The 26,684-nt window shown below is 40.2% G+C and overlaps 1 protein-coding gene across 1 annotated transcript in view; it reads right to left on the bottom strand.

The window, feature by feature from the left end:
• Positions 1-1,866: 1,866 nt before the first annotated feature.
• The window catches only part of Tpgs2 (tubulin polyglutamylase complex subunit 2), a 37,116-nt gene continuing 12,298 nt past the window's right edge, over positions 1,867-26,684 (bottom strand). The window contains exons 3-7 of the mRNA XM_034517967.2: positions 19,671-19,758; positions 17,604-17,732; positions 6,126-6,242; positions 4,225-4,385; positions 1,867-2,881 (exon numbers count right to left, since the gene is read on the bottom strand). Of these exons, the coding sequence (XP_034373858.1) occupies positions 2,648-2,881; positions 4,225-4,385; positions 6,126-6,242; positions 17,604-17,732; positions 19,671-19,758 (729 nt within the window). The 3' untranslated portion in view covers positions 1,867-2,647. The remainder of the gene's footprint in view (positions 2,882-4,224; positions 4,386-6,125; positions 6,243-17,603; positions 17,733-19,670; positions 19,759-26,684) is intronic.

Below are 26,684 nucleotides of genomic sequence, written 5' to 3'. Positions count from 1 at the left end.
GATTTTGATGCACATGTCTAAGTCTAGAGATCACAGCCTTAAGCATTAGATTCCAGAGGCTAGCGTGTGCATGCTGGCTGGACCCTTGTCTTTGGCCTGGCTACCTCTGGACAAGCAGTATGACATGGTACTTTGTGCATCGTACCAGCCACATCAGTACATCATGAGGTGTTCTGTTTATTCCCCTTTCGTAATGCTACTAAGTACCCTTTTCCAGGTAGCTGAATCTCTTGTACAGCACACTAGCATTTAAATTGCATTGTTAAAAACAGCAATCCCATAGTGCTTTCTCCCATTTAACTCATCCTGCTTTGGTCTTGTTAGGAATTTGTTAGAAATGCCCCTTTTCTCTTAGAAGAGCCAGTTCCCTGGGTGAGTGGCTTATGCAATCACACGGGGCCACCTATACAGGAGGCCATCCTGTTTGATTGCTCTGCTTAATTCTGGCCTTGTATGTTCTCTAAATGAAGTATGGCGAGATAAATGAATACACACATGAGCAGAGAAGATTGCGTGTGTGTTCACTGCTCCTATCAAACTCAGGTGTTCACGTGTTCCACAAATACCAGCCACAGGATTCCCACTACATGGAGGTAAAAAAAACCCTCCTAACTTTAAAAAAGCAGTCAGATGATGGTCTGGTGCTGCTGGAGTTCCCTTGAATTGTTGCAGAGTTTTAGGTGCTCAAGTGTAATAAAATAATTAAGGTTCAAATTATCTCCAAAGTTAGGGATGATCTAACATAGTCACATGATTAAAATAAAATATATATATTTTTAAAGCCACACCGGTTACCAGATTTTGAAGCTGAAAAATGTAAAGAGTGATGCTGTTTTAAACATTTTTCATTAGACCTGGCCAGGCATGGTAGTACATTTGGATTCCAGCATTGGGAAAATGCAGGCGGAACAACTGTAAAGTTGAGGACAGCTTGGGTTATTATAGACAGAATGCATTGCTAGCATGAAGGTCTTCATGCTCCCAAATGCACTGGAACACTTACATTTCATTATCTAAACTACTAAAAAAAATGTGGACACAGCCAGCCAGAGTCTGCCATAATCCTTGACAACCAACTCTTCTTAGAGTCCCTGAGGTATGGAAAGACTGAAGACCGTGCCACCTTCCTGAGTATCATAACAGTGAACAACAGCAGCGAACAACAGTTTTTCAAATCATTTTATTTCCTTCTTTATATGTGTGCATAGGTCCCTGTGGAAGCCAGACAGCACCTGGGGCCTCCTGGAGCTGCTTCACATGGGTGCTGCCACAGGAACTCCGGTCCTCTGCATGAGTAGTCCATGCACCGAACTGCTGAGCCATCATCCTTCCAGCCCCCCAAACAAGAATTTGAAATGTTCACTAAACATTCAACGTGGTGTTGAAGTGCAGGTAGAAAATGACAGGGACTTCTCAACTCCCATCACACACTAGGGAAGAGAAGCCCAGACAACCACCATGGCAGAAAAGTAAAGAGTAGGTTGGCCAATTAGAAAGGGAGTGTGCAGTCTGTCCCTCTTCAGAACTCTTTATTCTACCTCTGAGGTATCATTACAAAACTTACAGCCATCAAAAACTCCTGCCCATTGCCAGGAGTGCAGAGGTAGGAACAGATATTAACTGAAAATCAGAGAAATGTCTTTCTTTACAGAAATTGTTATAAGCCTAATATATGACACATGATAAACCTGTGGGATGGCTCAGTGTCTAATACCATCAAGTTTCTATGGGAAAATGCCTTCTGAATAGGACACCTACTTACAAAGGCCTCTTGGGACCACACACTGACCTAGGGAGACTACTGCTCAGACTTCAGCCAGTTGGGAGAGACAGTACCCAGCTGTGAATAAGCAGAAACACAGGAAATTCTTAACAGACTGGCTTTATTTGCAAATGATACCCCGAGAGTTAACAGATAAAATACAGAAGGGGTTGATCTCTTTTAAAGATGATTTGGCAAATGTATAAACATAGATGCAAAGCTGGAAACAAACGTCCTCATAGCAAACTGATCAGGAACATGGTATTTTATAGAAATTTGACTCAAGTGAGATGTGCTTGTGGTATAGGTTGTAAAGAACACAAGACTGTGTCTTTGAAAGTGTTTTCTCAAAACATGAAGCTAAGGCATTAACATTATTGTATCTGAAGAACAGTATAAAAGTATGCACATGCAATGTTGTCCAAAACACTTCTATGACAGAAATGTTCCCCTTTCCGTGCTGTCCAATATGAAATCTACTATCAGGTGCATACCTGAAGTGTAGCTAATGCAATTGAAGGTGTGAGATTTTCATAACTGAGATGGTCACATGACTAGTCATTATTGACGCTTCATGTGTCAAAAACCATGGGAAGGTGACCTCTCTAATTACTGCTAAGAAGTTAAGGATTGGGTACAGACATAAGAAAGCTCTAGGTACATCTGAAACTCTTGGTTGGTTTTTGGAGATGAAGCTGGCACAACCTACAGAGAAAGGAACTCCTGGGGAGAATTCAGTGTGATTGTCCCAGCTCCTGGCTAATGACAGTGGGAGCAAAGGCCTAAGGCTTTGGTCACTCAGGAGAATGCCAACACCTGTTTGAGGGTGGGGCTGCCACAGGGCCATCTGTGCCTGGATATTACTGATGTGAGGTGATAGAAGGCTCATTTTCGGACAGGGTTTCCAGAACCTGTTGAAGGCTTAGAGGTCGGAGGAGCTAACGGCCCAGGTCCTTTTTGGCTACTGGCAGGCTGCACAGGCCCTTTCTTTTTTGGAATTAAAATCTTGTTCTTGCTCTTGAACACTTTGCTGGGGTCCAGCTTGTTCACAAAGGTGTCGGGCTCTTCTGCGAGCAGGCTTGTGTTGTAGGTGATGGGTTTGTACATACTGAACCATTGCTGTAAGGCACAAGTGGGAGAGTCACAGTTGGAAGGAGAAATGGGAGAGAGCAGGCAACACAGCACGGACATTACAAACTGACCATCACTAACCCACAGCTTTTTCTCAGTGTCAACTAGCAAAGTATATGTGATTATTTCAAAATTGAAAAAGCTATAAAATCTAAAGTATTTCTGGTCCATTACATTTCTGGTACATTCCAGTGATGTAATAATATTCAATTTATATACATTTTTATGAAAAACTGCCTTGAAAATCTATGAGCACTTGAACAGTAAGTGGTGAGAGACGCCATCAACCATTGGTAAGTACGTATGGTGCTTTTTAAGGCCTCCAAAATAAATGTACTATGAGAACTAAGGAGCCAAGTACACTTATGGGCACCTTAGAACTAGTGAGCCCAAGGACACTGTCCTCCTGCTTGCCATCAGAGCGGATGTGCCCATCATGGGTATCCCAGGAGCTCCATTCCTACAGGTGTTGCCACAGAGGCCAGGGCAGAACTTTCCTATGGGAAGCTGTGTGCTGCTACTCTAAACCTGCAGTTGCTCGGAAAGCTATTGGGGGAAAGGGGCTGCCACATTTTTGCCTTTGTTTGATCAAAACTAGTTTACGCCACATTACACGAAAGCTGTTCTTATAAAAAGTGAGAACAATGAGGCCAGCTAGTAAAGATACAGGGAAATTTGCTGCTGATTAAGTGCTACAAGAAATCACTATGTTTTTTTCTTTAAACCAGACCAGTTCATTCCAGTCCAAAGTTCTAGCCACTGCTGAACTGTTTTCAAGGCAGGTTGTATAAACCTGGCATCTCTGAAATGATGCCCAGATCTGTAATGTGTAGAAGAAGACAGCTCTATGGGTGCTGATATGTAAAGAACTCCACAATGGAGCAGGAAGCAAAAAACAAAAGTGCAGAATTGCTACATTTGTATTAGCAAAAATATACAAAGAAAACATGCCTTACATGGAATGAGTATCTCAGGGACAGACACACTACACTGACAACTAGGTCTGGCAATGGGGATGTATACCTGGAGCAGAGGAAATTTTGAGACTTGTCAATCTTGATCCCAAGACAGTTGATCCCAAAACGACTGACTAGGCCCAAACCCTCAGTAACATTTTAATTAAAAATAACACTCCAGTTGATCCTAATTATTTAATTAGATCTGAATCATGTGAAGCTATTAGCCGACACTGGAATTACTAGTCCTGCTTATTGAAAATTGGTTCCACCCCTTGATCTATTTAAAGCAGATGGGAAATTTGGAAGGTAACTACTTCCACAGAATACTTTTGGTAGACATCAGATTCTGAGATGGCAGGGTTCTCGCCTTACCTTGGCCTGTGGGCTAATGCCATAGCTGGTAAAGGCATATTGCCACTGGGGCAGGCCCAGGTGGGTGATGAGCAGGCGGTAATAGGCGGTAAAGCTATCTGTGAGAAAATGCCAGTATAATGCTCTGTCCAGGAACCAAATCTCAGTGTCATGCGCTAATCCTAAAACAACACAAGAAGTTAGAGACAGCTTAATACATTTTCCCTTTTAAATGTCAATATACATTGATAGTTAAGAGAAAATTTATAGCGGAGAGGGTTTAAAAACAAAACTTCCCTCCTTTTAGGCTTCTAGTCCTGCTCTCTTATGGCTGCTTTTACCTGTTTATTTGACATTCTTTTATTTCTGACTGATCATCCCATAGATTTCTGACTGATCATCCCATAGATCTATTTGCTTGCTTTGGCTATATGGCGGTTCATTAAGGCTATCTTAGCAGATGCTTCTGTTCTGTGTAGACTGAACACTCTGTCTTCTTTTTTGGTGGAAGAAACCTTGAATGGATCAGTCTTTTAAAAAAGAGCTCTTTTAATCAAAAGTGCTATGAAAAACAAAACAAACCCAAAAAACAACCTAAGTCAGTGGTTCTCAACCGTCCTAATGCTGTGACCCTTTATTATAGTTACTCAGGTTGTGGTGACCCTCAGCCATAAAATTATTTTTGTTGCTACTTTATAACTGTAATTTTGCCACTGTTATAAAGGTAATATAAATATTTGTGCTTCCTGATGGTCTTAAGTGACCCCTGAGAATATTCAGCCACTAAAGGGGTCACAACCCACAGGTTGAGAATCACTGGTTTATAGCACCTCACCCCTACACTCCTGCTTATGTGATAGGCTATCCTAGGTCAGATATCCCAGGCACTATTATGCCAGTTCCTATCTCACATCGATTTATGAATTACCTGTAGCCTATTGTGGCTCATCAGCTTTCTAGATAGCTCTAACATTTCCCTCGTTCTCTTCCTTTTCCAAAACCACCAGCCCATTTTCATTTGTATCCTGCCATTCTATTAAACAGTCTTAAACAACTCTTTCGTCTTCTACAACATGTCCAGACTTTTGCTTGGCTTTCCCAGCTCTGCCTGAGAGGAAGTGGTTGACACTCAGACTCCATCTCTTTTCATTCCTTAGGCAAATACCTTAATGTCATTAAAGTGAAAATGTCATTACCACCAATCAGTTAAATTGTCTCAAGTTATGGCTTTTAAGCCCTTTGTCCCTCTGCTTGGCTGCCCCTTTCACTCCTCCTCATATGTAATTCCAATGATTGTTCATAAGAAAGCTCTAAGTCTTTTGCTAGAATACCTCTACCCAGGATCAATCTCTCCAGAGGTAATTTCTAATGTTTATGCCTTTTCACACCACCAGAAAGAGATAAGAAGATTGGTTAACTGTATTTACCTCTAAATTCAGTCCCTAGGTCTGAACTGCTACTGTGGAGCATATGGCAGTTTCTGTTTAGCTATGCACAGTATCTCAGTTAACTATCATTTGGCCCTACTTCTCTTGTGAAGCCCACTTCACATGTAGAGTCTTAAGGTCTAGTAATTCAGGTTTCTATTGCTCTAACTGGCCCATATACAAAAGTATAAAAGGAAGGTAATGTTTCCTGAATGCTTATTTAGTGTACGACCCTATGGACAGAATGACTAGTTCTTTTAAGCTTTTCTCAGCTATCTGTCCTACTGACTGTGTCACAGTGACTCATAGGAGGAGGCGGAATGTAGAAACTAGCCTAGTGGGAGATGCTCAGAGAAGACCAAAGGGGCTGAGTCTTAGCACAAAGAAGACACCTGGAAGTATCTCAGGAGGCTTTTTGTTCAATGATGGCTGACAGGCAAGTTCAGGGAAGAGCACATCTATACCGTGGGATCATGCTTTGAAAATGATCTTTACCGGGTTTCCCATTTTTGTAGACGAGACAAACTTTTCCATTCCCATTGCATGAATCCAGCTCAAATATCGCACTGCGGCAGTCAAAGTGAGGCTTCTCTAGCTGGTGGTTTTCACTGCCTGTAAACCCAGAAATCAACAGGAATGTTCAGACTCAACTCAGACACGTCATTATACATATAACTTTACAAAGATGAAAAATGGTGAATTCTATGCTCTAAATGCTCTGGGTTTCGTTGATGGATCAGGCCTTATCAACAACAGAAACTGACAGACAATCTGGTGGAAGATGGCGTAAGGAAAGATCACTGAACTTCCTGGAATGGAGACATATAAAGGAGCAATGTGAATGTTAGGATGCTGATGGGAGTGTCTTTCTTTTCCTTGGTTACTGTATAAGAAGAGAACATCATGTAAACCTTAGTCTTCATTTCTGCACAGTAACCCCTTGTGAAAAGCCCTAGTCATAATTGACTCATTCCTTCTTGTGGTTGCTTCGTAGTCTATGGGAACAAATGAATCATAATTTGTTCCACCCCATTGATATATATTCAACGCATCACCCTCTGATGATAATACCAAAATGTGTGTCAGTTCTGGATTTGTTCTAATTAATCTATTTTCCCCCATCAAAACTATTTTACTGCCTGGTAATCTCTGATTAGATGCCAGAAATTGTTAGCCTTGTACTCCCGAGTGCTAAATGTTTTTCATTTCTATAAATATTCTTGAGCTTTGAGACAGTCAAATTACTTGGACACAAATATTTTGGCCTTTATCTTAAAAATTTCTCAGGCAGAAGGTGGGTCTGGTGGTATGTGGGGCAAGTGGATCATACCACTAGACAGAAGAAACCGGAAATGCTGAAGCAGGTTCAGAACCCCTGGGAATCTCATAATTGAGAAAGGCAGGTGTGGAACCAGTTCCAGGCCAGGCTCTACCTATCCTGGAACACATATCCATGACACCCACTGAGAAGACTATGACAACCAGTCACATAACATAAAAACCTGGAGTTCTCCATGCTAATTAAGTATCTAGATAGGCTCTGAAGTGTTTGCATGGTCTTCAAAGTCTGCATTATCAGCCTCCAGTTACTCCCTGAAGGGTTTTAGTCCATCAATACAAGCACAGTTTTCAAGTTTGTACTTGAACACCCAAAACCTTGGGAAATACTGCCTTTTTAGGCTATAATTCATCTACCATACCCCTTATATTAAATATAGAATTCTTAGCTTTTAGTATATTTTACAGAGTTCTGCTATTACTACCATAAACAATTTTACAACATTATTTCTGGAGTGAGTTTTTGTATCTGCCAAGATACTGAGATTAAAACTCTAGGCTCGGCCAGAGCACTGAGCAGATCTTGGGTGGCATCTCTGTCCCCAAAATCCAAGAACCCAGAGGAAGCAGGGATTCCAGGCGCTCGAACTCAGGCAGTATCTTAGGTAAGCAGACAGCAGGGCCTGCCCTAAACAGAGAGTAACTGGGAACCAAAAGGACCCAGGAAGTCACTCCCGGCCCAGAACACTGGGTCCTTCCAGTCTGGGCCAGAGCACTGAGCAGATCTTGGGTGGCAGCTCTGTCCCCAACCTCCAAGAACCCAGAGGAAGCAGGGATCCCAGGTGCTCTAACTTGGACAGTGTCTTAGAAACTAGTTCTCAGATCTGAGGCCTGGATCAGACCTCTGCCAGGTCTGCCGTTGTGTGGACCCCGGATTCCACCTGAGACATACTGGAAGGTCCACTCAATCCAGAGCCACAGAAGAACAAATGAACTCAGAGCTTCAGACAACATATCCTGAGATATTCTAGAGGAGACACTGCACCCAGAACAGCAGACACCTAGCTGGACTACTACCTTGGAGGCACCATATCCTGAGGCATCCTAGAGGTACCACTGTAATCAGTGCAGCTGGAAAAGATCACAGAGACATCTGGACCCCTAGGAGATCAGACACAAGCTAGATAACTAGAAAGACAGACTTCAGTCAGAGACAGCAAGTACAGGCAGCACTAGAGTTAACCAGATGGCAAAAGGCAAGAGCAAGAATGTAAGCAACAGAAACCAAAGTTACATGGCATCATCAGAACCCAGCTCCCCCATCAGAGCAAGCCCTGAACACCCCATCACACCAGAAAAGCAGGAATCAGAATTAAAATCACTTCTCATGATGATGATAGAGGGCTTTAAGAAAGACATAAATAACACTCTCAAAGAAATTAAGGAGAGCACTGGTAGACAGAGAGAAACCCTTAAAGAGGAAACACAAAAATCCCTTAAGGAATTGCAAGAAAATGCAACCAAATGGGAAAAGGAATTAAACAGAACCATGCAGGATCTAAAAATGGAAGTAGAAACAGTAAAGAAATCACAAAGGGACAATACCCTGGAGATAGAAAACCTAAAAAGATCAGGAGTCATAGACACAAGTATCACCAACAGAATACAAGAGATGGAAGAGAGAATCTCATGTGCAGAAGATACCATGGAAAACATTGACACAACTGTCAAAGAAAATACAAAATACAAAAAGCTACTAACCCAAAATATACAAGAAATCCAAGACACAATGAGAAGGCCAAAACTAAGGATAATAGGTATAGATGAGGGGGAAGACTCCCAACTAAAAGGACCAGTAAATATCCTCAACAAAATTATAGAGGAAGACTTCCCTAACTTAAAGAAAGAGATGTCCATAAATATACAAGAAGCTTACAGAACTCCAAATAGTTTAGACCAGAAAAGAAATACTTCCTGCCATATAATAGTCAAAACATCAAATGTACAAAACAAAGAAAAAATACTAAAAGCAGTAAGGGAAAAAGGCAAAGTAACATATAAAGGCAGACCTATAAGAATTACACCAGACTTCTCACCAGAGACCATAAAAGCCAGAAGATCCTGGACCGATATCATACAGACCCTAAGAGAACACAAATGCCAGCCCAGACTACTATACCCAGCAAAACTGTCAATCATTATTGATGGAGAAACCAAAATATTCCATGACAAATCCAAATTTACACAGTATCTCAACACAAATCCAGCACTTCAAAGAATAATTGGTGGAAAACTCCAACACAAGGAGGGAAACTACAACCTAGAAAAAGCAAGAAAGTAATCTTCCAAAAACCCCAAAAGAAGATAGTTACACAAACATATCTCCACGGATGTTAGCCCAAAAGCTTGGATTAGCGAAGACTCAACCCACAGACCACATGAAGCTCATGAAGAAGGAAGACCAAGAGGGGATGCCTCAGTTCTACTTAGAAAGAGTAACAAAAATGCTCAAGGGAGCAAATAGCGAAACAAAACATGGGACAGAAACTGAAGGAGGGGCCATCAGGAGACCATTCCACCTGGGTATTCACCCCATGTACAGCCACCTAATCTAAACACTGTTGTGGATGGCTGGAAGTGCATAATGTGAGGAACATGATATAGCTGTCTCCTTAGAGGTCAGCCAAAGACTAAAACACTCAGAGGACAATGTTCACAATTAACCACTGATATGATCAGGGGTTTCCCAATGGAGAACTTAGTGAGAGGACTGAAGGAGCAGACAGGGTTATTGACCCCAGGTGGAAAGCAACAATACCAAACAACCAGAGCCCCCCAGGGTCTAAACCACCAGCCTGGGAACACATAGGGAGGGACCCAAGACTCCAGAGGTATATGTAGGGGAGGATGGCCTTGTCGGACATAGGTGGGAGAGGAGTTTCTTGGTCCCATTAAAAAAAAAAATGAACACACAGTGGGGGGGGGATGTGAGGGCGGGGAGGGGATAGTGAGGGGGGGTAGGTGCGGTCACTGCCTCATAGAAGCATGAGGAGGGGGATGGGATAGGAGGTTTCTGGGTGGTGGGAAGAAGTAGGCTAAGGGGATAAAATCTGAAACATAAATACTACAACCAATTTTAACAAGCGGGGAAAAAAAAAGTCTTCAGAACCAACATCTTTAAAAAAAAATGTCAGCCCCCTGGGGGTGGGAAATTTTTTTTTTCTCTTGATACTAAAACTTGTTCTGAGAATTGTATATTGCAGAATACACAGCCTTGGTGTATCTACTCATCAAGCATACTGAGCAGACCTGCCCAAACCTCTGATGTCCTGGAATTCCATCTGGATTCAGTGAAGACACAGCATCAGAGGCTTATCAACTTACTCTTCCCCCCACCCCTCTTCTAAAATCTCAAAGCCCTTAATCAGTTTGAAGAAGTTAAAGAAGAGTCAGCGCCCCTATTCCCTGAGCTTGGGGACTAATGTGGTTAATAATGGTCTGTCTTTCTAGGGACAAGTAGTGGTTTTGTTGGAACAGGGGGGAATTAGCTAGGACTTACTGCATAGCCATAACCTATTGGTAGAAATCTGTATAATTATTATCAAGATGAAGTTATAATTTCTTAAATGGTACAAAATTTACTTTGATCTCAAATTTAAGGTTTTCATTGGTACGAGCCTCTTATTAATATAAAAATGAGATGAATATTGATATGCTCATGGGCATTGTGCCTGTATAAAACATTTAGGAATACAATGCCTAGACCCAGCCCTTTTTTAACTTTTTTAACTGATTTGGGATGGTTAACCTATGAGTTAAGGGACTATAGCAAATTCATGGCTTTGAGTTTATTGTTAGGGTGTTTTCCATATTTTATTTAGAAATAGCTGAGAGGAGTGAACAGACAACAGTCCAGGTTATCTTACATGGATAGTTGGTTTTCAAAACATCAGAAGTCCATAGAACTGACACTACAAATATTTATATATTAATGTTCATATTGATTAGAGACCTGTCTGCTCCTGACAGCTTCCTGTCGTGGATTCTAAGAAGAAATTGAGCATCCTTGGAGTTACTCCAGTTGTGTGGTAACAGCCACTAGGCAAGAATTGCCTCTCTCCATCTACAGACAAATTACTGTCCAGAAAAGGACACACATGCAGAATAGTCGACTGATTATATCTGCCAAGACAGAGTAATCAGTCCTTAATAATCCTGCATCACCAAGGTCTGTCAGATGATTCTGGGCCAGAAGGCTGATGATTTGATGCTCCAACGTTCGGTAGTATAGGGGCTTTTCAGGTGTTCAGAGGTCTCTATAAATTGGCTAAGTTTTAGAAGCTATGCTTTGTGCTTCCCACAATTATAGTTAACTCAGTCATTCTGGATTTCTGACGGGGTTGAAAACTTATAGCTATTTACCTTAAGAGGAAAGATTTGAGTGGATGGTCGTCAGCTGACATTCATCCTAAAGCCAGGTTCAGAACTAAATGTTTTAGTTAGGATAGATGACAGAGGTGCTGGTTAGTCAACAAAAGGATGGACTGGGTATTAGGACTATCCTGTACCTCACTGGTACAAATTGGCATAATTATGCTCTAATTGTATTTTGAGAGAAAAGTTTCATTTTAACAGGAAGGGTGATGTGTAGGAGGAGTACTGAGAGGAAGAAAAGGAGTAAGAAGAGGAGAAGAAGAAGGAGAGGAGAAGCTAGGTGATGAAAGAGAGAAAGAGGGGGGAGACAGGGAGGCAGATATTCATGTATCTCCACCAGTCAAAGATAGTTGTTATATCTAGGTTGGTCAGTGGGTTACACCTCTGATTGAACAATTCCAAACTTATAACGCTTATGATTAACATTATTTTAAAACAATGTATAAATGCAAAAAGGAAAAGGGGGCATGGGATAGGGGTTTTCTAAGGGGGGGGGAATGGGGAAAGGGGATGGCATCTGAAGTGTAAATAAAATATCTAAAAAAAAAAAAAAAAAAAACCACTAGGCTCAGCTCTTCCCTTCCCTCCTCATCGCTGTGTCCCAGCCCCTAAACCAGGTGGATACCCTTTGCTTAACAATAGGCAATGCTTGACAGAAGTCCTGGGAAATCCCTCAGACCATCACCCCTTGAGCTCCCATTCCCCAAGCCTCTTAAAACCAGCAAGCATTCCCCCATGAACACATTGAACAGGTCATTTATAAGAGGCACCACTCAGCCAACACATACTCTGAAAACAGAGAGGAAACAGAAACCAAGAAACAAAGCTGTCACCCAATCAAGACAAATCCAGAAGTCAGCACCTAGATGTATAATCACCCCCAACCCAGATGCCTAGATGCCAACATAAAAACACAATAACCAGGGAAGTATGTCACCACCACAGCCCAGCTACCTTACCATAGGAGGTCCAACATAGCTGAAGCAAAAGAAAAAGACCTTAAAAACAACTATATGAAGGTGATAGAGGTCTTTAAAGAGAAAATGAATAAATCCCATAAAGAAAGCCAGAAAATCGCAAACTATCAAAGGAAACGAATAAAACTGTTCCAGACCTGAAAATGGAATAGAAACAATAAAGAAGACACAAACTGAGGGAAACCTGAAAATTAAAAATTTAGGGATGTAAATAGGAACTACAGAATTTTACAAAGTTATGCCATCATTATTACCATAGACTCACCAAGTACAAGAGAATGCAAGAGATAGAAGAAAGAATCTCAGGCATTGAAGGTATGACAGAAGAAACAGACACATCATTCAAACAAAAATTTAAGTACAAAGAATTCCTTACACAAAATATCCAGAAAATTTGGGAAACTATGAAGAAAAACAAACCTACTCCTCTAATAAAATAAAGGAAGGAGAAGAATACCAGCTCAAAGGCCCAGAAAATATTTTTAACAAAATCACAGGAGAAAAATCTCCTAACCTTTAAAGGAGATGACTATAAACGTATATGAAGCATACAAAACACTAGATTGGACCAGAAAGGAAAGTTCCCTTAATACACAATAATTAAATACACAATAATTAAAACAGAGAATATTAAAAGCTTCACAGGAAAAAGATCACGTAACATATAAAGGCAGACCTATTAAAGTTACATCTGATCTTTCAACAAAAACACTAAAAGCTAAAAGGGCTTGGACAGATGTGCTGCAGACTCTAAGAGACCACAAATGCCAGCTCAGATTACTATACCCAACAAAACTTTCAATCACCATAAATAGAGAAAACAAGATATTTTATGATACGGTTAAATTTAAACATAAATTTAAACATAAATTCTATGATAAAGTTAAATATAAACATAAATCCAGCCCTACAGAAGAAGTGGGAAAAAATCCTACTAAGGAGATTATTTCCTGTGTTTTCATGTGTATATAGTTAATTCTAAATATAGCAAAACCAAAAGGGAAAGCACGTACAAACACACACACATACCCCAACAACAAAATACCAGGAATTAACAACCATTGTTCATTGATATCCAGTATGAATGGCTTAAAACCCCACAAAAAGGACATATAGTAACAATGTGAATACAAAAACAGGACCCAACCTTCCACTGCATACAAGAGACATACTTCAACATCAAAGAGAGACATTGCATCATGGTAAAGGGTTGGAAAAAGATATTCCAAGTAAATGGATCTAAGAGCAAGGTGGTGTAGCCATTTTAAAGAGCTTGGCTTGCGCTTGGTGGTGGCCATGGCTGAGAGCACAGAGAAGCCTTCTATGGGAGATTAGAAGGCAGCTCTATAGGCAAAGACCTTTTCCAGGGCTCTCCTGCGGATCCTGATGAAAAGAGGCAGTCCACTATAAGAAGGCTGTGTATATGGGGGGGGGGGAGGGGGGGGGCTGTAGCTATGTGGTGCCCAGGAACAGGCAAAACACTTACTGTCCCTTCTGTGTCACTGGGGTTTCTAGCCTTAGCTCAACTGGGAACCAGGATACCTTTCACAGCCCACCGCCCCACAAATATTCATCAAAAATTCCACCAAGATGACATTTTAATTCTTAGCATCTATGCCCCCAAAACAAGGGCACCCACCTCTATGTAAAAACAAAACAAAACAAACAAACAAACACCCCACTACTACAGTTTAAATCACACATTGACCCTCATGTGCTGATAGTGGAGAGACTTCAATACCCAACTCTCACCTATAGAGACGTCATCCAGACAACAACTAAATATAAACCAACTATACCTAACAGATATTTAGAGAACATTTCACCCAGACACAAAATATGCTGTCTTCTCAGCATCACATGGAACTTTTCTTCAAAACTGAACACATATTTAGACACAAGTCTCAATAGATAAAGAGAACTGAAGCAGCAATATTGCCCTGCACCCTACCAGACAACCATGGATTAAAGCTGGATATCAACAAAAAAAAAAAAAAAAAAAAAAAAAAAAAAAAAAAAGAAAAAGAAAAAAAGAAAAAAAGAGAAACAAAGCTTATAAATGCATGAAAACTAAGCAACTACTACTGAATAAAAAAATGGGTCAAGACAGAAACAAAGCAATTAAAGACTTTATAGAATTGAATGAAAGTGTATCTACAACATACCCAAACTGATGGGATACAGGAAAGCAGCACTAAGAGGAAAACATTGAAGAGATGTTAACTAGCAACCTAACAACATACTTGAAAGCTCCAGAACTAAAAAGAAATGAGCACACCCAAGAGGAGTAGACGGCAAGAAATTATCAAATTGAGGGCTGAAGTCAATAGTAACAAAAGAGAATATAAAGAATCAATAAAACAAAGAGTTAGTTCTTTGAGAAAATCAACAAGATTGACAAACCATTATCCAAGCTAACTAAAAGAGAAAATATCCAAAGTAATAAAATCAGAAATGAAAAGAGGGACAGAACAACAGACACTAGGAAATTCAGATAATCATAAGGACACATTAAAAACCTCCACTCCACCAAATTGAAAAATCTAAAATAAATGTATAATTTCCTCCATAGATACTGCTTTAACCAAAATCAGATAAATAGACCTATAACAGTTTAAATAGACCCATAACCCTAAAAAGTAGTCATCTGTCTCCCAACCAAAAAAGCTCAGGGCCAGATGGTTTTAGTGCTCATTTCTACCACCCCTTCAAAGGAGAGTTACTGCCAATACGCCTCAAATTAGTCCACAAAATAGAAACAGAAGGAACAATGTCCAGTTCATTTTACAAGGCCACAGTTATCCCGAAGCCAAACCACATAAAGACTCAACAAAGAAAATTACAGACCAATTTCCCTTATGAACATAGATACAAAAATAATAAAATACTTGCAAACAGAATCCAAGAACACATGAAAAACAAATCCACCATAATAAAGTAGGCTTCATTCTAGAGATAGAGGGATGGTTTAACATATGAAAATCAGTAAATGTAATCCTCCATATAAACAAACTGAAAGAAAAACCAAATCAAACCATGTAGTGTGAGATACCTGAAAAATCAGCAGTGTGGCTCGGCTCTGGCTAGCTCCCTGGCCGCACTATGTTCCCATACTAACGATGGCAGAGGCGCCAGCCCAGGAGTGGAGGCCCTAGCTCCACGAGACATTAGCGTGGCTGCTGTCTCTGCCAGTCAGCTCTGTGGAGTCTATGGCTCTAAGCACGGCTCAAGTGCCAACTCCACCACCCCCATGTGGTAGATATAACAATTCCCATACTGGGTAGAAATGAGACTCTTAATTCTTAAGGATTAACCAATGTATTTATATATTAGCAGATACAAGATGCCCACACAATTAGAATTGTAAACCCAATTACCTAACCTTGATAAGAATAACTGCTAGAGACACAATGGTAACATCTCCTGCCATCTTGCCTCTCCTCCTCCTTCTTCTTCCTTCCTTCTTTCTCCCAACTCCCAGCTCCACCTCCTCTTCTACTGCCCAATTACTGATCTCCACTGCAAACAATGGGCAGAAAAAAATCCTGCCACAAAACCAAACCAATCCAAATTCAAACACATGATCATCTCATTAGATGCTGAAAAAGTCTTTGACAAAATGCAACATCCCTTCATGTCCTGGAGATAACTTCAGCTCCAAGAGAAATCCTGGAGAGCTTAGGGATACAAGGGATATACCTAAATATAATAAAGGCAGTTTACAGAAGACCCATAGCCAATATAAAGTTAAATGGAGACAGACTCAAAACAATTCCACTAAAATCAGAAATAAGACAAGGCTGTCCACTCTCTCCGCACCTATTCCATATAGTACTTGGAATTTTAGCTAGAGCAATAAGACAACCAAAGGAGATCAGGGTAATACAAATTGGAAAGGAGGAAGTCAAAGTATTAGTATTTGCGGATGATATGACAATATATACAAGTAACCCTGAAAATTCCACTGGGGAAGTCCTACAGCAGGTAAACAACTTTCAGCAAAGTGGCTGGATACAAAATTAACTAAAAAAAAAAAAAAAAATTAGTAGCTCTCCTATGTAAAAAAGACAAATTGGAGTGAGGAAGAAACCATGGAAGCAACAGCCTTCACAACAGCCTCAAATAATAAAAAATACCTTGCGGTACCTATAAACCAGCAAGAGAAAGATTTATAAGATAAAAACTTTAAGTCTTTGAAGAAAGAAATTAAAGAAGATATCAGAAGACGGAAAGATCTATTCTTATGAATCAGTATAATTAACATACTAAAAAAGTCATCCTACCAAAAGCAATCTACAAATTCAATACAATTCCCACCAAAATTCTAACACAATTCCTTACAGACCTTGAAAAAACAACCCTCAACTTTATAAGGAAAACCAAGTCAAATCAAACCAAACCAAACCAAAAAAACCAGAATAGCTAAAATAACGCTGAACAATAAAAGAACTGCTTACGGTATCACCATCCCTGATTTCAAGTTGTACTATAGAGCAACAGTTACTAAAAACTGCATGGTATTGGCATTAAAAGAGACATGTTAATCAATGGAATTGAATCATAGACCCAGACATAAATTCACACATCTATAAGCACCAGGTTTTTTGTTTTTAACTAAACAAACAAACAAACAAACAAACAAAACCAAAAACCCAGAAACACCTTCAACAAATGGTGCTGGTCAAACCGGATGTCTGCACGTAGAAGAATGCAAATGGAGCCATACTCATCTCCCTGCACAAAACTCAGCTCCAAGTGGATCAAAAACCTCAGCATAAAATCAGACACAGTGATCTTGATAGAAGAGAAAGTGGGGAACTGCGTCGAACAAATTGGCATAAAAGACAACTTTCTGAACAGAACACCAACAGCGCAGGCACTAAAATCAACATTCAATGAACGGGACCCATGAAACTGAAAAGCTTTTGTAAAGCAAAAGACATAATCAGTCAGTCAGAGGCAGCCTATAAAATGGGAAAAGATTTTTACCAACCATACATCTGACAGATGTCTAAATATACAAAATATATAAAGGACTCACAAAATTGGATATCAAAAATCAGGTAATACAATTAAAAATGGGATACAGACATGACCCTGGAATTTCCTTCATGAGATTTTCCTGTTTTCTTCTGCTTCTATTTCACTTCCAGAAGCTCTGGATGAAAAGGGTTAGTTTAATGGAACGTAGGGTTAATTATACAGCATGTTCCTATTGTTCTCAGGATTATAAAATGAGACAAGAGGGATAATTTCTAACCCAAAGCAAAGTTTTACCCGGTACCTTCTTGAGTATCATCCTCTAGGTCTGCCAGAGTTGGTGCATTAGGAAGTGAGTACACTGAAGACTGGATGAGCTGGGTCAGTTTTGAAATGCCGTTAATCACCATGCTTCCCAGTGGAATAATGTGGTCTATAGGACAAAAAGAATGACAAAGCTTATGCAATGGTGACCATAAGTGGTTTGTTTGAATACCCAATAAGCCCACCATAAGAATGGCTTCATGGCTGAGGAGCCTGACAGAAGGTGCACAGAAGAACAACATTCTATGCACCCCAAATCACTAGCCTTTCATGCAAACAGAGGAACTGGGCGCCAAAGATGATGAAACAGGTCCAGCCATGTTTATTATGGTGCTATTGAAGAAAAGATTTTAAAGGGATATTCAAAAAGGCTAGAAAATCTAGAGTTAGTAACTCTGTTTGAAGAGTAAATAACTTAAAACATATTATCACTCTTTCCTCTTCTATTAGCCAGAATTACAGTTTCTAATGAAATAATGGTTTTGCTTATGTAATAGATCCTTTCTCTTTTTATTATAAGCCTTCATGATGGAAAATACCTCCCCTTCTGTTAGTCATTTTCCCTCACTCGATAGAAAGAACTTCTTGTATGATGGGCCTGGTCTTTTGTGAATAGGGTCTAACAAAGGAACAGCACACACATGCCCCCTTATATGTATGTAGAATACTACTGATATAGGATGCCAGCTAAAGGGTGACATACAAAGCCTTAGAAATCCAAAAAGGCTGGAATGAGTGAAGGCATTTAGATCACGGAATATCAGGAAAGACCATTAAAGTAAGTATCAAGGGCTACCTCTGCTCGCTTAGAAACATTACTCTTGAATTAGTGCTTATGTGTGTGGGTGGTCTTGGAGGCTAGAAGAGTCACTGGATCCCCTGGAGTTGGCTTTACGGGTGATTACAAGTTACCTAGGTGATGGTCCTCTGGAATTGCAGTAAATGCTAACAACACACTCATCTCTTTAACCCATTTCCCTTTCTGTCACTGCATAGCCATTTAGTAATGGGGATAAAAAGACCAGGACAGACAAACGAAGTAACAGAAGATACTACAGCTATGAACAAGGTTTTTAGGCTACTCAACAGAATGATTTTGGTAAAAGCTAATGTCAGATATTCATCAGTAAATTATAAAAAGTGCTTCTGACAGGTACAGGAGACTAACAGGAAGTTCTAAAACTCATAAAAGGCAACTCACATGTGCTAGCAGGAGGCAGAGCCATGGAAGGGAGAAATCTGTTGTGTAGCCTTTTTGTGCAACAAAAATCATTCCTCAATACTTGCAGTGGGGAGCTATAGATGTTTACACAGGCCGACGAGTGTGTGAGGATGTGACTGGAGCCGGAAGTGATGAACACCTCCTGAGGTCAGGTCTGGTAGGTCTGTGCGAGAATATGCTGGGTCTCAGAGGCTATTTCAGGACTTCTTAGTGTATGAACTTTTTGAAGAGTTTTCATACATGTGTGTAGTGCCACCTCTCATGTTTACATATTATCTGAATCTCTGGAATGTAACAAGCTGGGCTTCTGTATCTACAATGCAAATGTTTAGGCACAGACACATGACTTGGATAAAAGCCTGCAAATAAGGTGTTTGGTGACATAGGCCAAGGTGACTGAAGTAAAGAAAGAAGCTCTAGTTTGGGGATTAGAGCCTTAAAGTTGCACAATGGTGAGAATGAAGTTGAGAAGACTTGGTCAGAAAGTAGTGTTGTGGCCCTAAGGAGGAGTTCTCAGAGGCTTTATGTTTGAGTTGGTTGGGTTCTCTATGTGGTGACTAATGATTTCTTCTAACAGGAAGTCTCTAAATTGGGCTTCTAGATCAGGACTAGCCAGAGTCAAACAGGGTGGAAGTAAGTAAAGCACTGACGGCATCAATTGGCTTTGAGGAGAGGGGCAGGGAATCACAGCTTCTGGATTTGACACTCAAGACTCACAAAAACAGCATAAAAGAAAAGATATTACAATTCTAAGGACCTTCAATGTTGCCTTATCTAACTTCTCCAACAGGAAAATGTTCTCCAACATCAAGGAGGCTGACTTACCATCTAGCTTCACACTCCAGGTCATGTGGAAACCATTGGTCATCAAGTAGAAGTTTCTCACATCCTCAGGCATCACACAATTGTTCTTCTAGAACCACAAATTGCTTGGTGTTAGGTCAGGGCTTAGAGAGAGAATGAAGGCTATCATCTCAGAGCTCTGCATACAATGTTAACCATCTCCTAGATCTTCCAAGTAGGAAGATCGATAATTATCCACAAAATTACTAGAGAGGTACTAGGCCTAGCAAGCAGTTGCTAGTTTTGAATTTGTGTTTTTGTGTGCATCCAGATAAAGCCTAGTTGCAGCATAAGACTCTAGCATTTTGAAGATGTCAGTTCCATGGGATGACCACCAAGAACAGCAGTAACAATAGAGTGATACCAGCTGAATCTAGAAGACAATCTGTGCTGTAGAGAACAGAGCTATACAAGTGACCCAAACCACTGGGAGGAGTCCAGAAGACCATGAGTGGCTCCTGAACAATGGATGGTTGGAATTTGATTTTGTTTTGATTTGATTGTGACTTTGATTTTTCCTCTTGAAGTAAGAAAGTATTTTATTGGAACCCACAATTAGGAGACTTTGAACTTTAAAAGACTTTGGATTTTAAAGAAATTAAATAATTTAAAGGGACTAAAATTTTCAGATGTTTGAATTTGTAAAGACTGTGGAACTTTTATAGTTATAGTTTTCCCTCATTCATTCATTCATTCACTTTACAGCCTGATTGCAGACCCCCTTCCCAGTCCCACCCTTACAATGCCCCCATCTCTGCTTCCTCTTCTCCTCAGAGAAGGCCCCCTCATGGGTATCCACCATGGTATATCAAGTCACACACAGCAGGATTAAGGGCATCCTCTCTTACTGACGCCAGAGAAGGCAGCCAGGTATGGGAAAGGGATCCAAAGGCAGGCAACAGAGTCAGAAACAGACCGTGCTCTAATCAGGAGACCCACATGAAGAACAAGTTGCACATCTGCTACATCTGTGTAGGGGGCCTAGATCCTGCCCATGCATGCTCTTTCATTGGTGGTTCAATCTCTGTGAGCTCCCATGGGCTCAGGTTAGTTTACAATGCAGGTTTGGGGCCAAAGATGAGTTGCTTAAGACACAGAAGATAGCATAATTTGTCCTCCCTTGAAAAGTACACAATTAAAAACAAACTTTGCCTTATCTAGGAGTCAATGCATGCCTTACAGAGGCTCCCATAGAGCTCAGCTAAGATAACCTTCAGGCCAACAATGCCCTTAGGCCTACCCAGTCAAGACTCAGAAGCAGAAGAATTGTCAGGGAGGTCTTTGCAAAGGCAGCAAACTGGCTTCAGAGCTCTTAAGTGTGGTGCCTTCTCTCTTGAGATTCTGCAACAACGCCCAGCTTAGGATGGCATATATACTTTTGTTTAATTCATTCATCCATCCATCCATCATTTAATAAGTGTCTATTATGGCATTAATACGGGTTGGGTACTAGAAATAGATGAATGAGCCAAGACAGAGGAGGTTAGGTTATACATGGACTGCTAATGCAAACCCACCTATCTTCCTCCTTGACAGAACCCTCATTTATCTGAAAGGGCACTGTATCCTATTAAAGATTTGCTTTTAAGACTGCTACAATCAGGGCTTCACATCGAGATGCAAACACAAGTCCAAAGAAGAGGTTTTTGAGCAATCTTTCACTTTCCTGGTCAAAAGTGACAGATATAGAAACAGGTTTTCTTGCTGCTTTGGGCTCTAGGTGACAGGTGTCAGTTGAGCGGTCAACTAGCCAGCATAAAGACAAAAACATAGGAATTCTAGAGATAGTGGCTTAACCTTGTCAGGACTGATGAAGCATACCACTAGAGTTCTTACATAACAAATATTCTGTGTTTAAGCCTCTGTTAGCTTTATGTGGAGACAAATGTACAAGTATTGTGGATCTATGATGAGCAAAGCAAACTGTCAAGGGTCTGGGAAGGAGGTGGAGATTAAGAGGTGGTGTTATTGCATCCAGAGCAGGTTTATGGGTAAGCAAAGTGCTCACTAGTGGTGTCTGGGAAACTACCATCTAACTGGAGACTCAGACAGAGACAGACAGAGACTGACAGACAGACAGAACATCAACAACAACTAGTTCACTGGGTTGTTTTGGGGTAGGTGAAATGCCAAAGAGCAAGGAGGGAACTAAGAACACATTTACCATTCCATCTCTAGATCAATCTAAATGGACTGATTTGATAGGGATATAGCAATAAGCAGGGGCTTGTGGAAAAGCCTACTCACACCCCTAAAAAAGCTGGTGGCAGTTGTAGTCCCTAAGCTTAGTTTGGGTAGCTCCTGACTACCTAACATATGTCACTGTATCCCAGCAATACCCAGAGAAAGTGTACTGCACAATCCGTTCTCACCCATCCAGGCTCCTGCTGAATATCAATATTATGGGGCCTTTCTGACCATAAATACTGTGAATTAACTGGGCAGCTGCCTCAGCAGCTTAGAAGATTTGATTATTGACTCTGAGCCCCCAAAATAGCTTGGCAGACACCCTGAGTGGCTCAACCTACAAAGGCCCTACTTGGGAAGCAGACAGGTGGCCTCACTCATTCACGGAGAATTCAGGCCTGGTGGCGGGGAGCAGCTGAATAGCATTTTTTGAGAGGCTTGGCTCAGAGATGCCCAGGAGAAAGCCACAGGCATTTTTCAACAGACAAGAGACAGCTGCGCACCCTGATCTCAGAAGCTTGACCTGCTGATGCCCTGAGAAGTAAAGGGGAGGCCCTGTTCATCCACTCTTCCTGGGAAACAGCTGGGAAGCTGGTGTTGAGAAGCTGGCCCTGGATAACCTGTAGAGGATATCCTGCAGCTCTTGAACACTGGCAGGTGGTTGGTCTGAGCCCACTGGATGTTCTGCCTTGCAAGAATCTCTCAGATACTAACCATGTACCCACTGTTGGGTATGCTGGGGTAGTGCCCCCACCATGTGATCTACAAAAAGTGACAGATACCCACACCTAGCTGGGAATACTGTGTCCAGAGCTGTAGTAGACCTGTTGCACTTAGAAGACCTGCATCTCAGTGTGAGAATCCTGTTAATATTGAATATTTATCTTCAAGAAAACAACGTTTTAGGACTAGATATTCTAGTCTAAGAAAAGAAAAGCATTTTTACTGCTTAAGAAGTCAATTGTATGCTTTAAAGGAAAATTTATGAGATACAAGATATGAATTTAACAAGGAAATAACAAGTATAAGCAGAAAAAAGGAATTCTGAAGTTAAAGAGCTAAGTGATACACTAAGAATGTCACCAGTGAAACAGATCAGGCAGGAGAAAGATTTCCAAGCTTGAATACAGATCTTTGAAACAATCCAAAGCAAGATTAAGAAATAAAAACAGCCTTTAAAATTTATAGGTCACAATCAAGAGTATAAACTATTACATAATAGGTATTTAGAAAAAGAAAGAAACATAGAAAATATGTAAGGAAATAATTACTGAAAATAATTATTAATTGGAAAAAATGCCAAATCTTGTTTAGGAGTTCAAAGTCTTGCATAGCTACTGAAATCCCAGTCTAGGACGTTCACGGGCCTAATGCGGTGGCTCTCAATCTTCCTAATGCTGCAGCCTTTAATACAGTTTCTCATGTTGCAGTGATGTCTAACCACAAAATTTCACTGCTACTACATATATGTAATTTTGCTACTGTTAGGAATTGTAATGTAAATATTTTTTGGAGACAGGTTTGTCAAAGGGGCCATGGCCCACAGTTTGAGAACCACTGCCCTAAAAGATTCCAACAACAGCAAAATAACATGGTATAAGCAAACTATTAAAATTAGAAGGAAATAATTTTAAAAACAGAAACATGATCATTTTTACTGGACTACAGATGTACCCAGATTAGTTAGGCATACATCAGAGTATGTATGTCAGTGTTTCTAGACAGGATTAATTGAGACAGGAGACCCATCCTAAAAGTCAAGGGCACTATCCCATACGATAAGGTCCTACAAGTGAGAAAGGACAAAGACCACTAGCACAGGCAGTTCTCATTTTTCTGTTTCCTGGGCACCATGATATAAGCTGCTCTGTTTTGCTATATCCGCCATGATTGATTTAAACCTTAAACCTCTAAAACTGTAAGACAAACTTAAATTTTTCTCCTACTTCAAACTAAAATAAAACCAGAAGGAGCCTAACATTAAATTTCTTCAGAAGTCATACAGATGAGAAAAGAATGGTATGTGCTCAGGGTTCAGAAGAAAGGAATAAAGAAAGAAACCAAATATTGTACAGAATCAAGATAGCTTTTAAATATTAAGAGTTATTAAGCCTAAGACAAGTAGAACCTGAGGGATTCATTGCCACAAGACTACAAGAAATGCTTTGCACTAGAAGTGAAAGGATGATGTGATAGTCTTATTGACAATGCATACTCCAGAACACGTGAAGAGAATCTCAGTGAGGGCTCGTGTGGATTACATTGTCTGTGAGCACATCTATAGGAATTGTCTTGACTGCTTATCATAGCTGATGCTCCCACCGTGGGTATCACCATCTCCTAGGCAGGGGACCCTGGAGTGCGTAAGTACAGAGAAGGAACTGAACACAGCTCAGCATGCACACTTTTATTTCTCTCTGCTCTTGACTGAGGATATGATTACATGCTTCACATTTCAGCTTTGGCTTCTGTGTAATGAGCAGCTATGTGAAATGTGAGCTAAAATGAACCATTTCTCTCCTAAGTTGTTTTGGTCAGGGCATTCGGCCAGAGCAATAGAATGGAAACTGGGAGAGTTGACAATCACTTTCATGAAAACACATCAAAGTTACAGAAAAAAGAAAAAAGAAAAAAGAAAAAAAGAAAAAAGAAAAAAAAGAAAGAAAAACCAGCTCCCCCCAAACCAATCAGATACCATTACTACAAAACTCCAGCAGAGCAGAAAACAGAGAGTGACAGAATGAATGAGAATAAACTATCATTAAGAGTAGATAACCAAGCTATAGAATGGGTACTGGGAGAAGATAAAAAGTCACAGGCTTTAGAAAATTAGCAGGAAAAAAATAACAAAATGATAATAATGTCTTTGTTGAATGGAGAGCAAATGACCAAAACATGAACCCCAAACCCAATGATATGCTGCCTGCTAGAAACTCACTTCACTGGACAGACCACAGAATCTGTGAGTGCAAGTATAGAAGGTTTATGTGCTATGGTTTGGGTCTTGGCTGTCTCCCACAGGCTCATGGATTAGAGACTTCAGGAAGTGGTGGAACTTTTATAAGGTGGGACCTAGCTGAAAGTCTTAGATCAGTGGGAACATGTCCTTAAGGGAGAGAGTGGATTCAAGCCTCTACCTTTCTGCTCTCTGTCTCCCAGTTGCTATGAAAGAGACAGCTTTCTTCAATAATATATCACCTTTACAAAGGCCCAAAAGCAAATACCAAGAAACAACAGATTGAAATCTCTAAAACTGTGAGTCAAAAGAAACATTTTGTCTTTCCAAATGATTTATCTCAGGTATTCATTATGCAACAGAAAACATCACCATAACATGCAAAAATAAATCAAAAGTGAGTAGGAGTAGCTAAACTTGTGTCAGGTAAAATAGACTATAAGTCAGAAACCATAAAAAGACATGAAGATCACGGTACAAATGAAAATGGACCAACTCAACAAGATGAAACAATAATTATAAATATAAGTGCACAAATACATATGCCCAAATATTTAATAAAGACATTTACTTTAAAAAAGAAACAGATTCTCAACCAACAACAAGTACTGTTTTATCAATAGATAACTTTTAATGGTGAACAAGTCCTTCATATAAATCATCAAAAAACAGAGTTAAACAATATTTCAGACTTTATGGACATAAAACCCATTTACAGTACATTTTAACCCAAAGCTGCAGAAAACCACTCTTCTTATTAGTACATGAAACATTCTATATGAAAAGTATGATAAGCAATACAACACATCTCCCGAAATTCAAAGAAAATTCTGACTACAATGAAATACAACTGGAGATCAGTGGAGAAACTTAAGATACAAATGTATCAGTTAAACAACATTCTCTTCAGTGAACACCGAATCAATGAAGAAATTTAAAAGAAATGTAAACATTTCTTAAAACAAGGATAAACTAAAAATTTAAACATATTAATAACTAAACTTACAAGGTATAATAACAAAAGTAGTACTAAGAGAGACAGTTATACCAGTCAGTGCCCACACACACACACATACACACACACACACACACACACACACACACACACACACACACACACACACGACTTCAAATATATACCCTAATACTACAACCAAGAAACTAGAAAGTCAAGAACAAACAAGAAATGCTGGAGGAAACTTATAACCAACCAAAACCTTAGAACACAGAGGTTTTATGGTTCTAGACGACAGAGAAAGCCTGAGCAGACCAATAATGAGTAAGGATAGAGGAATAATGAGTCTTCCAACAAAGAAAACTCAGGGATGAATGGATTGCAGACCTTACCAAATACATAAGGAAAAGCTAGTAGCATTTCTCTCAAACTACTCCAATGTATTGAAAAGAGGCAACCTCTAAATTAATTTACATAGACAATATTACTCTGATACTAAAAATAGACAAGGTAATGATGTGACAGAGTGGTGGAAATGTGGAGGAAGAGAGGCTGCAGTTAGCTAGCTGAAGAAGAACCGGGAGGTGAAAGATGGAACAATCACTTAGCCCAGGGCTTGGTAAACTACAACACATACGCCCTCTGTGCCTGTCAGGTCACTGTTTTGAGACAGAGTTTTTCTGTGTAGCCCTGGCTATCCTGGAACTCACTCTGCAAATCAAGCTGGACTCAAATTCATAGAGGTCTGCCTGCTTCTGCCTCCTTAGTGCTGGGATTAAAGCCACGTGCCACCATGTTCTGCTGTCCCTTCAATTTTATCTAAAACAACATTTCCTCAGTCATGCACTTGCATTTTAGTACCATTGATGGCTGCTTTCAATGCTCCCACACCAGAACT

The sequence above is a fragment of the Arvicanthis niloticus genome, chromosome 14 (genome assembly GCF_011762505.2).
Source record: "Arvicanthis niloticus isolate mArvNil1 chromosome 14, mArvNil1.pat.X, whole genome shotgun sequence".
NCBI classification, from domain to species: Eukaryota; Metazoa; Chordata; class Mammalia; order Rodentia; family Muridae; genus Arvicanthis; species Arvicanthis niloticus.
The sequence above is the reverse complement of the archived record's forward strand: the minus strand, read 5'-3'. Positions and strand labels throughout refer to the sequence as shown.